Genomic DNA, 13,470 nt, shown 5'->3' with positions numbered 1-13,470 from the left:
ACGTTGTCATCTTTCATGCTTCACATACATAGTTCTCCTCCATTAATTGTGGTTAATACTACCCCTAATGCTCCTCATTTTGTAGTCCCTCAAATACTCAACGTCATCCTTCTTTAATACAAACTGCTAATTTGTCCATGCTCAGTCATCGCAACTTGATTTTGCTCCCAAATCGTCTCCCACCATGCTACTCGTCCCTCAAATGCACCAAACGCTATCCTCAATGCTCCTTATCCTGCGATTCTTGGGATGCTTCATGCTATCCTTCTCCAATTACTATGGATCTCGAGCCATCGAACTGCCAACTTGGCCAAACCAAGTCACCATGCTCTTGAGTTGCTCCAACACCGCCTTAGTGTTTCTATCCTCGGTCACCTAATGTAATCTTTTCCAATCTCTTTGGACGTCTAAGTCATTAATGTTGGAAAGAAATGATAAGGAATCAAAATAATATTGCAAAGAGATGACAAGGATCATTGAAAATAAGTAATAGAAATAATGTGGAAAGAGATAATAAGGATGATTGAAAATAAGGAATAAAAATCATAATCCTTCAAATTAATTATGATGTAATTCTTTGGCTTAATTATACCAATATTTTCCTAAGTTAGACACAAGGCAAAGATCATAGAGTTTTATGTATCATAGCCAAGTCCCGATCACACCAAGAGTTTACCATGGATTTGTCAAAGTTCCTTGGGACCGTCGTTGCAACTTCGAATATGAATTATTCTCTACAAATTACCCAACACAAACTGGATGGGTCGAATTTCAGAGAATGATTTTAATCCATTCTTGGCGATTCAAGAAAAAGGAAAAGTGGGTTATCTAACTAGTGAAACATCAATCCCAAAAACCAACGATGCAACATACAACGCATAGGAAGTTGAAAATTCCATTGTCATGGCTTGGTTGATTAATTCAACGGAGCCTCAAATTGGAAAGACTTATCTATTCTACAAAAATGCCCAAGAAACCTAGAATGCAGTCCAAGAGATGTACTCATATCTTCAAAAAAAACATCCCAATATTTTGAAATCCGATCAAATTTGCGGAACATGAAGAAAGCAGGAATCAAGTAATGATGAAGTCTTCCACTCCCAACGTCGTAGAAGAGCAACTCTAAGGATCTGCCTTGGCAGCCACTTGACCACAATTCCATAAACAAAGAGAAAACCAAGCCAAATAATACCAAAGAAACTTGTTGGGACATTCATGGAAAACCCAGATTGGAAACCACGAAATCAAAGGAAAGGCAAACCATCAACTAAATCCAGTGAGCAAAAGAAGATTCCTCCAGCACCTTTAACTCTGAACAAATGGAGATTTTGAAGTCCATATTCCACAAAAAAAAAACAAAATTCTGAAATGTTGGACTCCACTCCTAAGGTTGCAATCGTCCAACGAGATAATATCTCATCAACTTTATTATCATAAAGAAATGATAAAGATAAATAGATTGTTGATACCGGTGAATCTAACCACATGACGGGGTAATGCATATCTTTTTCGAATTACAAAATATGCACTAATGAAGTGAAAGTTTCAGTGGCAAATTGGAAATACAATTACAGTGGCAAGGATCAGACATGTTTTCGTCCAAAGACTTCGATTGAATTATGTCTTGCATGTTCCAAGTTTAAATTACAATTAGCAAAATAACTAAGGATCAAGACCGTAAAGTAGCATTTCTTTATGATCGTTGTGTATTTCAGGACTTATCTTCGGGGAAGATGATTGGCAATGTTAAAGAACGAGGAGGCCTCTACTATCTCACTAGTTCTTCCCTACAACCAAAGCCACCAGTTAGTCTCTCTGTCTCTAGTTCAATAAATTCGGAGGTATTCTTATGGCATAGATGTCTAAGACATCTAAGTTTTCAATATTTGAAACACTTGTATCCAAAATTATTCCTTAATAATGATCCATCTTTTTTCACACTGAGTCATGCATCCTTGCTAAGCAAACCTGGAAAAAAAAACATATCCATGCACAATTATCAATCTTCAAAACCATTTCATAGATGACCATACTCGTGTTTGTTGGGTTGGGTCTATCTCCTCAAACATAAATATGATGTCGAATATGTGTTTCCACAATTTCATAAAATGATAACGAATTTATTCGAATGTAGCATCTACATACTCCACACAGATAGTGGGGGAGAATACTTTGCTCACAACCTTAGGAATTACTTTCTCCAAAACGTCATTTTGCATTAAAGCTCATATCCATTTACACCTCAACAGAATAGGATTGCAGAACGGAAAAATCAACATCCATTAAAGGTGGCATGAGCTATTATACTTACCAATTATGTCCCTCATCACTTTTGGATGACTCTATCTTAATTACAGCCTACCTCATCCATAGGCTTCTATCAAAAGTCCTTAAATTTAGCACACCAATCAATTGTCTCCAAAAAGAATTCCCTCTATCCATTATTTTAACTCTCTTACCAAAACTATTTGTATGTCCAATATTTGTAAATGACAACAGTCCTGCATGTATGAAAGTTGACCCAAAAGCCCTCAAATGCAACTTCATTGGCTACTCAGCCACTCAAAAAGGATACAAGTGCTACAATCCTATCATAAGAAAATTATGTGTCCTATGATGTTACATTCTTGGAGGATGAGTCTCTCTATTCTAATGATTATTTTCGGAGGGAGAATTAAAGGGAAGCTAATCACAGAGATCCTTCAATCTTTTTACCTATGTCAACCTTACTCATTACGACTCCCCCACCTTCATCATCACATGATGTAATCTCATAAATTAGTCAAGAACCTTTAGAACCTTTGCAGCCTTTACAACAATAAAATGAAACAATTCTTTATTCAAGGAGACCCCAAGTTACTCAACAAGTCCAATCAACAAAACCGATGACTGATCCACCACAAGATCCACAAGGAAATGTTCCGATAGATGATCTAGACGTTCCCATTGCCCAAAGAAAGGGGATAAGCATGTGTACTCAACATCCAATTGAAAGATATGAATCTTATGTCGGTTGTCTAACAATCACAGGCATTTGTCCCTTAACTTGATCATGTGGAAATACCTACAAATATATATGATGCCTTGAAAAATTCAAAGTGGAAGGTTGTTTATTTTGAAGAAATGAAAACACTGAATGATACTGACACATGGAAAATACTAAATCTACCCAAAAGAAAGAAGGTAGTAGGTTGTAAATGGTTAAATGGTTTTTTTCAGTCAAAATAAGGCTGGAAGGCAAGATAGAGAAACATAAAGCACGTTTGGTGGCTCAGGGGTAACACACAAACATATGGGCTTGATTATAAGGAAACATTTGCACATGTTGCAAAGCTAAATTCTATAAGGATGCATCTATCCATTGCAGCAAACTTAGACCAAGAATTGTAGCAATTAGATGTTTCAAATGCATTCTAAATGAGACTCTTAATGAATTACTACCTGTTCGAGAACAAGGAAACATCAACATTAGTGAAATTGAAGAAATCCCTATACGGATTAAAACAATCTCCTAGGGCATGGTTCACTGAATTCAACATTGTCATGAAAAGCTTTGGGTACAACCAAAGTCCAGCATTGTCATGAAAAGCTTTGGGTACACACAAAATCAAGCAAATCATTCTCTCTTCATCAAACAGTCAAGGGATGAAAAAAAAATCTATTTTGATTGTGTATGTTGATGACACGGTGATCATGGGTGATGGCAATGATGAGATTGCAAACCTCAAAGGGCTGCTATAATCTGAATTCAAGGTAAAAGACCTTGGAAGACTCAATATTTCCTTGGAATAGAAATAACTAGAAACAAAATCGGGATTTTCATTTCCCAAAGGAAATATATCATCAATCTACTAAAGAAACAAGAAAACTTGGTTGTCATTCAACAAGTACTCCAATGGAAAAAAAATTGGAAGCGACAAAATACAAAAGATGATGCTCCAACTGATAAAGAGCGGTATCAACATCTTGGAAAATTAATCTATTGTAGTGGACCAAATTCTTCGATATTTGAAAGGAATTCCAGGGAAAGGTATGCTGCTTAAGAAAAGTAATAATAGAACAGTTGAAAGATTTGCCAATGTTGATTGGGTCGATTCATTTGAAGATAGACACTCTACTACGGGATATTGCGTAAAAGTTTGCAGGAATGATGTTACATGGTGGAGCAAGAAGTAGTGCAAAGGCAGAATTTCGAGCCATCGCACAAGGGATGTGTGAATTAATTTGGATTAAACGACTATTGTTTGACACTTACATGTTCAATTTGAAGACAAAATGAAATTGTACAGTGACACTAAGTTAGTTGTGGTTCACAATCCTATTCAACATGATCGGATGAAACATGTTGGCATCAACAGAAATTTTATAAATCTCAGATTGAACATGGGAGGATCCATCTTTGCTATGTGCCTTCAGCATCACAAGATGTTCACCTTCTTACTAAATTGTTGCTGAAGAAAATGTGTCCAAGTCAGGAATGATCGATATACATTCACAAACTTGAGGAGGGAGTGTTGGAAAGAACCGATAAGAATCACTAAAAATAAGGAATCAAAATAATGTTGGAAAGAGATGATAAGGATCATTGAAAATAAAAAATCAAAATCAAAATCCTTCAAATTAGTTATGATGTAATTCTTTAACTTATAGGGATTTTTTCCTAAGTTAGACACTAGACAAACATCACAGAGTTGTATATATATTTGTACTATTTTTCAATGAATGAAACACAAATTTCTTCATAATTCTTTTCTTTATTTCAATTAAGCGTGGCATTTTGGCCATGTCAAGTCATCATACATTATCGCCTCAACCTCATCAAGTCATGAGCTTTCTAAGTTCGTAATGTGTTCCTGCAAGTCCTTGCATACTCAAACACGTATATCAAAACACAAAGTAAGGCTTAACTTAAACCTTTTGCCTAAACATGAAAACCCAAAGTCGCACTAGACCACTTAAGACACGATTGAACATAGAGTATGCACGACGTAAATGTAAGAACAATAAACACAAAGATCAATTCACTAACTCAAAAATATAACATGGTTCGGACCTAAGTCCTACTTCATGGTCTAGAGATCTATTAGATGGATAAAACTAAAATTCCCACTATAAAAAACTCCTTGTCAATCACATTAAAACATGTTGGTCGAATACGACCACTCAGAGTATGATTACACCAACATATACGACCAATCCATCCTAATAAAATATAAATTTTCTACTTTTATTTTGATTATGTTGACAAAGAAACTTACAACTTTAAAAATTAAACTTTAAACTTCCTAATTAAATCTTACAACTTTAACTTTTAAATTTAAAACTTATTCTTAAACAACATCATTCTCACTCACTAAAAAAAGTTGTACATAAAAAGAACATTTGCATCACCTACTCTATATAGCATAGTTTTATCATTGTATTCCTTTGGTTAGTCCTTCCAATAAAGAAGTGGTGTATTTTTCTTATAATGAGTTGACTTTTATTTTCTTTCCTTTCAATTTTTCAATAAGAAGACATTCCAATCAAGAGGTTGAAATGCTCTATCTTGTGCAGCAAGGAAAAATCAATATGTAAGGGCAAAGTCTTGAATACAACAACAACCAAATCTTATCACACTAAGTGGAGTCGGTTATATAGATCCTTTTATGTTATTGCATTTTATCTCCAACTATATCATCATCTATATTTAAATAAATTTTATCTTGTTTTATTATTTCCGACCAAGTATTTTTTTTTTGTTTTCCTCTTCCTCGTTTGATCTGCGTATTTATCATAGTTTCATATCGCTGGGACATTTATTGACCGTCTAAGTACATGTCTATACCATCTTAAACGTGTCTCTCCGGGTTTTCCCTCAATAGATGCAACTCCGACTTTCTCTCTAATACTTTCATTTCTTATTCTGTCAATCCTCGTATGTCCACACATTCACTTTAACAATCTCATCTTTGCAACTGTCATCTTTTGTTCATGTACTCGAGTCATAAGCCAACCTTCGGCATCATATAATATAGCAGATCTAACCGCAGTTTTGTAAAACTTTCCTTTTAAGTTTTAGAGGTACTTTACGATCACATAAAACGCTTGATGCCAACCTCCATTTCAACCTTACATCCTCCATTTAAGTTGTAGGGCGAAGTCTTGAATAGTTCGGTAAATTATATATTTTCTAATTTAAAATTTGAACTATCATTTACATAAGTTAATAAGTTAACCAAGTAAGCATGAAAATTAAGCTTCTCACTGCAAGATGGTGAATAAATGTAAATGTTTTTAAGGAGTCATTATGGGATTTTTTGGTTAATTAATACATAGACATAACCTTTATGATTCTCCTTTGGTCTACAAGGTGTATTATATTTTTTATAATAATCATTAATGAAATTTTTATGAACAATAGATCTCTCAGCTCTATGTAAAAAAGTAAGTAAAAAAACTATATTGATAGTCTAGCAAGCTTTAGACTCAAAAATGACTATAAATAAACACACCTATCCATGAACCTATCACATATCGTAAAGTTGTTTCTAATGTTCAAAGGTACCACGTTGCGATAGAACTTGTCACTCTCTTACAAAGAGTGACACATGGATTCTTCTCACTTTTTCTCCAGCAAGTCAACAATTGGATAAAATTAAGTTTATAAGGTGAAGACTAAAGTAATAAATGCATTAAACATTATAAGGCATCTTGTCACAAAAGGTTTTGCTCAAGAAAATTGAAGAGATTATGGAAAAAAAAAACTTTTTGCACAAATTGTTTGCAAAACATTATTCATACTCTTTTAGTGATTGCTACATCTCATAAGTGGTAGGTTTATTAGATAGATATGAAAATTTTCTTTCTTATTGTCATTCTCACCGAAGATTATATGATTCCGCCCCATAGATTGTCTCACAATCTTAATTAAATATGCAAGTTATGACAAACTTTATAGTCTTAAACAAACACCTACCCCCTATGTATGTTTGAAAAAAAAATTCAACTACTTTACAATATGATTTCATCAAAGTCAGTATGAGTTTAAATTATCTATTCAAGTTACTTCCAAAAGTATTGACAATAAGGTTAATACAAACAATGACTCTAAAAGGATTTAAGTCACCAAGAATTTTTTACAATCCCATTTGATCTTCGCTGACTTCCTTACTTTTGGTGTATAGAAATGAAATTCAATTTAGATATGTTTCATCTCTCTTATGCAAAATATACTTATAAGTTGTTATCTCAAGCAAGTATTTCTAATAACAAATTTGCATATTCAATACTCCACTAATGGAACCCTTCTTTATTATCCTTCTCAATAGAGACAATTAGTAGGTCTTATTTATCTCATGATTGCTAGGTAAACAATACTTTTGTGTAATTTGGTTAAACCATGTTATGTTACTTTGATGTATTAGCATTAGGGTTTAAGTTACGTGTTTCTTGTGGTTTTATATGTACATCAAGTGTGCAGAAACTAGTACATCTAGAATAAGGAGCTTGTTGTCTTTGAGCTAAAAGGTTCGAATCAAAGTGTCATGTAAGACTCAATGGCTTGGCCACCTAGAACAAACGATAGAGTTTTGAAGATGTTCGAAGGGCTTTATGACATAAAGTATTTAGTACTTAAAGTTGCAATCATGGAAATCATAGAAGACTCGAGGGCATGGAGAATGAATCAAGTGGTCGATGCTTGATAGCTCAATGTCCTAGATCGAGAGAGTTGTAGACATGTGAGATTATGAAAGTGGAGTTTTTTTGCATTTGGAAACATTATCATATTAATGTAGAATTGACTAGGTAGTGAATAGGCTACTTAGGGCTTAGTTGTGAATCTCTTGACCAAGGGACTATTGTCCCAAGTCATAGTTTGTCAATCAACTCAAATCTCAAGCCTTATGGCAGGCTTATGATGGTGTTAGAGAAATAAGGGGATTGTACAATTGTACAAGACTAGAATAGCATATTCCAATTGATTCAGCCAATTGACTAGATTTCACAATTCCAATTAAGTGGATAAGAGTCTGAGCAACAAAAAAAACTATTTGAGCTCATGTAGATTGGAAAGATGCACAATCAAGTTGAAGGATGCGCAATCAACTAAAAATAAAGTCATTAGAGTAAAACATTCACATTTGAGTGATCCAATTGACTAGACCAGTATTGCGGTCAATTAGAGACCTAAAAATCATATTTTCTAGGTGAACATTGAGACTAATGGTACATAATCTCTTAGAGAGCCTTTAGGCACACATAAGTTATTGAAACCATCTAAATTGTGTGGTGCATAAGGAGCTTATTTTGCTCTTTTTTGTTTTTTCACATCCTTTCACAACTTGGAAATTTGTTTGAGAGAGGTTATAAGTGGTTTATCCTATTACCTCTTGTGAATGGATGATTAATAGTGGATTTACAAGGTGATACACTGGGAGCATCATAAATGTTAGAGTAGGAGTGACTTCTTCAAACCGGGTTATATTCTAGTGCTAGTGTCATTTATTTATTTCATTGCATTGCATTCACACTTGACACAAATCATCTCACACAAGCTTAATTGTCTTTTTTTTTTTAACAAGGAATGATCCATTTAGGGCCCCCCACCAAAGTCAAACCATCAACAACCCTATAGGTGCCATAAAAGCAAGTACTCATGAAATTAAAGTCATATTCAAGAACAATGGTCTGAATCAACTTTTATCGACCTACATTTGACATAATATTACCATTTGGAAGATATGCAAGCCTAAGCCTACTACCAGATTGATTTAGATATGGCACTAGACCATTAGTAATGAAAGAGGGGTATGTAACTCCAAAGATAAGGATTAATAGTTGCATGGTTTCAAATTTCGTGTCGTACCGAACGAAATTTATCGTTCCGCCTGCCAATCGACATGACCTGCGAGGCCCCACACAAGACCTCACAGCCGCACAGAGGACTCACGCGGGGCCGACGGTCGCGTGGAGGCTTCGCGCAAGTCCTCTCTGCATGGCCGCGCAAGACCACAGATGTCGTGCAAGGCTGTTGAATTTTTTTTCAATTTTTATTTTTTTTCTTTATTTTTTTATTTTTCTAATAGTTAATTCTTTCCCCCTCTTAATTATTTCTCCTTCCTCCTCGTATTTTAATTTATTTTTTATTCCTTTCATCCTTAAACAGATGGAAAAAATTCCTTTTATTTTTTTTCCTTATTCCTTTCCTCCTTAAACACATAGGAAAAAAATTTACTCCTTAAACTAATTAAAATAAATTTAATTTAAACTTACTTATCCTAATTATTATGTCTAGACTTTATTTAATCCTAAATTAACTTTTACTCGATTTTAATTTTTAAAATATTAGTTTACCTAATAGTAAGTATTTATAATAATTAAATATTATAATAATATTTTGTAATTAATATATTTTATATTTTAAAAAAGTACGGGGCACGATACAATACCGAAACTGTATCATTTTAGTCGTAAACCAAAACTCCGATACGGATTGAAATTTTAAATCATAGACAATTGATTAAAATAGAGCCAATGGTTAGTACAAGAGCAAAGGAATTATGAATTAAGCTTATAAATTTGCACGAAGGTTCCTGAAATTCAAGGCTCTTAAAATGGATCTCCTTGGGACAAATTGCAACATTCAAAATGGAAGATAGGTCTTGGCACAAACGCACGCAAGATTCAAGGTCTTAGTGATCTCACAGCAATCAGAGAAGGAATCACAAGTTAAGATAGAGGAATACACTAAAAAAATTTTACAAAGAGCTCAATGTCGACATTAGTTGTGGACTCTTACACCACGGTAAAGAATCTAGACACAAACACGTTGGACAGTTGGAGGACATGTTTGCCACCATGGAATTTTGTAAGGCAAAGGGCATGATGAACACAGGGATGAAAAGCAACACAAGATTGTATGTGGCTCAAAAGGAAGATAAGAAGGAAAGCTCATAATCATCATCACTAAGGAAAGTCATCAAGAAATTTAAGAAGTTAAGCACAAGCGGCATCAAAAGATTACTAAGCATAGAAAAAGGAGCAAAGAAAAGAAGAGAGTTGTACCTTGCTACAATTGTCACGAGAAAGGTATATCAAAAGTGCCCAGAATTAAAAAAGAGAATGGGTAACGTAGAAAAGTGGGTAAGGTAAAGAAGAAGAAAAATAAGCACTTCTCTCTAAAAGCCAGATTTGATGAAGCATCTTCATTGGAAGAAAAAGAACAAAGGTTAACAAAGAACTATTAGGCCCTAATGGCACTCAATCAAGACAAGTCATTAAGAAGAATAAGAAGTTAAGCACAAGTGATATTAAAAGATCAAGTATAGAAAAAGGAGCAAAGAAAAGAAGATAGTTGTAACTTGCTAAAACTGTAATAAAAAAGGTATATCAAAAATAGGTACCTAAAATTAAAAAAGAGAAAGGATAAGGTAGAGAAGAAAAAGAAGAATGAACAGATCGCTCAGGGCCACATGTGATGATACATCCTCTATCAAAGAAAAAGGCAAAGGCCAAAGAAGAACTACTTGGCCCTAATGACACTAATCAAGGAAATCCACCAAGAAGAATAAGAAGGTAAGTGACATCAAAAGATTACTAAACATATAGAAAGTGAGAAAAATAAATGAAGAGAGTTGTAACTTGTTACAATTGCAATGAAAAAGCTATATCAAAAGGGAGTGTCCAAAATTAACGAAGAGAGAGGATAAGGTAGAGAAGAAGAAGAATGAACACATCTCTATGGGCCACATGGGATGGAACATCTCTTTCAAAGAAAAGAAACAAGGCCAAAGAAGAACTCTTTGACCCTAATGGTGCTAGATAGAGTAAGCAATGAAGGAGCAAGGTTTTAAAACCACTTTATATTTCAGTGCAAGTATGTCTTGTTTATTTACTTTATTCCGCTAAGGTTTTCAAACCACATTTCTAACAATTTATTATTTGTGTTGTTTGTACGAGGAACAATCAATTTATTTTAAGTCAATTCATGGTTACACCACCTTCCATTCACTATGCAACTATGGTACATATTTTTTGATACATTTAAGGGGCACACATCAAGGATTATAGTATCTAGCTACTTTTGATTTCCAATCGTCCCTGACTCACAATGGGTAGACAAGATTGATTAATGACCATATATCCTCCATGACTTTTGTATTTAAGGTCCTCTCTTGTTTTTTGAATGGGAAAGAAACTACCTATTGTACCTTATTTCATACCTCAACTAAAGTTCATAGGTTTTATCATTGTCAAGCATGGGAGCTAGGCTCTCTAAACCAACTCCTATGGTAATAACAAAAGTGCAATTCATATTTCCCCTAACAATGTGCCTCACAAGAGGACCAAGTATATTGAAATTAAATGCCATGTTGATTATTGATCTTTCTTTTGCCACGATTACATAATAGATTGACTTACTAAGACACATGTAAAGAAGCAATTTATTTATCTTCAGTTCAAATTGCATTAGCAGCATATCTCCAGTTTGACAAGGGTGTTGAAGGAAGATATGCTTTATGCAAGTTGCTTATATTTTTTTGTCAATTATTCTTTACTATTTTTCTCCAATGTTTCTGATATTCTTTTCCTACTTTGTTGATGTCATGTGTAGAGGATTCACATCCTTGTTCGAGGATGACACTATTGTATATACATATGTGTGTAGATTCATCAAACAATAGCATACACAATTTTCTGATTTTCTCTCCACAGTTAACAGTAATCCTTTCATTATAAATGTATTGCAATTTTCTAGGATATCCAACCTTGATGCACTCCATTTGTCTATACCATCATCCTGACACAAATTTGTAGCCATAATTTCTACCTTATAGCAAGAAACTGCAATCACTAATCATTGAAAAATAGTCTACCTTCCGAGCATGACGCAATGATGGTGCTCCCATCTGCACTGCCATATGTTGCAGAAGCTGTAGAAAGATTTATCACGGAGCTCTGATCATGTATCTTCCGGTGCTCCCACTTGATCTCAGGAAGGGGAAGCTTTGCCTGCTGGTTTCCATCACCAGAGGGCTTGGCAGCTACATCCGCGTACAAGAAAAGAGATGAACCCAATAGCATCTGAGCTGCCACAACAACAGAAGAAGAGCCGTCAGAGAATGCAATCGCAGTCGGGTGAGCACCGGCTGGCAAGTTGATCCTCAGAGACCTATGGTACAGGATCACCAAATAGATTAAAATAAATGATAGAAAGCATTGGCAGATCTGCTTCATTTGAGAATTAAACCGAGATATTCGTACTTGAAACTTTTACTAGAGGCGTCATCAATCCTGAAAACCCTAATAGCACCATCGGAGCATGCTGCAAATAGTAATATCTAATCGTAAATTATTTTGATTAGTAGCAAGAACGAATAGAAATTATACCGAACTCACAGGTGGCTAGGTTACGACCGTCGGAGGAGAAGCTGACGGCGGTGACCGAGTCTCCGTGGCCTTTCAAAGTGTTGAGGTCGAGATGATGGTGCTTCCGAGTGTGACTCTGCATGGCAGGAAAAACAATTATAACTAGTTCAAAAGTGGATCGATGCCGACTGAGGAGGAGGGAAGGAACCTTATCAACGACGGAATGGAATTGAGGCTTGTGCTGATGTCCTTTCTTGGAGGCAGCAACAGAGGCGGAGGGAGAGGGAGGCGGTTTAGTGGCGTCGGAGCGCTGCTGTGTGGCAGAGGCCGCAAGGGTGGAGATTTCGACTCTCCTGCGGCGGAAGTAGTCGGCGAAGAAGAGGAGTACGAGCAGGCCGCCGACGATGGAGGAGATGAGGGGGATAGAGAAGAAGGAAAAGTCTGCAGTTTCCATCGATGAAGCGATCGGATGTGAGGGGAGAAGCGGAATGTGTTTTTTCCGGAATGCGTATGGAGCTCGGCGAAGTCAGGATAAATGGCGATCCGAACAGAAGTGGGGTTAGTTTTGGCATCCGGCAAAAAGGCAAAACACTCCAAAGGTCAAATCTCCATGTCTATAAAAAAAATATAATAATTGGATCGTAGCTGTAATATGACGTAATTAGTTATGATTTCTTAATTCATCATCGTTCCTTCAAATTATAATTTAAATAGGGATAGATAATCGAAAGTCACCCCGCTCGATGCTCGGTAGCCGGGGCACTTGCCCACCTTCGACTGTCTCTGGGTTGCCTCTTGTCATCCGTACCGACTCAAATTATAACCTGAAGAGATGGTGAACCTTGGGAGGGATCGTAACTAATTACAGTCAGATCGTGACCACTATCCCGTCGCAATGATAAGTGGTTCATCCCTAGTCCACTTTTTTATGGACCAAGAGATTTGGCATCTTTAGCATCACGTGACAAAAGGCGATTACGCTTGTCCCAGCGTCCCCTCCAGTCCGCCCCAGGACCAACACGAAAAAGATAAATCGTGGTAACTAAGCGATAAGTGGAAGGGGATGAAACCAGCACCTTGACATCACGAGACGACTGTGAGTAGACCCACACCTAGTTC

The 13,470-nt window shown here is 35.7% G+C and overlaps 1 protein-coding gene across 2 annotated transcripts in view; it reads right to left on the bottom strand.

Moving 5' to 3' along the window:
* LOC122038452 (transducin beta-like protein 2) overlaps window positions 1–12,909 on the bottom strand; it is a 45,938-nt gene extending 33,029 nt beyond the window's left edge. Inside the window, exons 1-4 of one of the 2 annotated variants that reach the window (XM_042598208.1) lie at window positions 12,560–12,909; window positions 12,382–12,487; window positions 12,247–12,307; window positions 11,859–12,154 (exon numbers count right to left, since the gene is read on the bottom strand). In XM_042598208.1, coding sequence (XP_042454142.1) covers window positions 11,859–12,154; window positions 12,247–12,307; window positions 12,382–12,487; window positions 12,560–12,805 — 709 coding nt within the window. In that variant the 5' untranslated portion in view covers window positions 12,806–12,909. The remainder of the gene's footprint in view (window positions 1–11,858; window positions 12,155–12,246; window positions 12,308–12,381; window positions 12,488–12,559) is intronic. The other variant, XM_042598209.1, reaches the window with a different exon arrangement.
* Window positions 12,910–13,470: the final 561 nt, after the last annotated feature.

Source organism: Zingiber officinale, chromosome 1A (assembly GCF_018446385.1).
Source record: "Zingiber officinale cultivar Zhangliang chromosome 1A, Zo_v1.1, whole genome shotgun sequence".
NCBI classification, from domain to species: domain Eukaryota; kingdom Viridiplantae; phylum Streptophyta; class Magnoliopsida; order Zingiberales; family Zingiberaceae; genus Zingiber; species Zingiber officinale.
The sequence above is the reverse complement of the archived record's forward strand: the minus strand, read 5'-3'. Positions and strand labels throughout refer to the sequence as shown.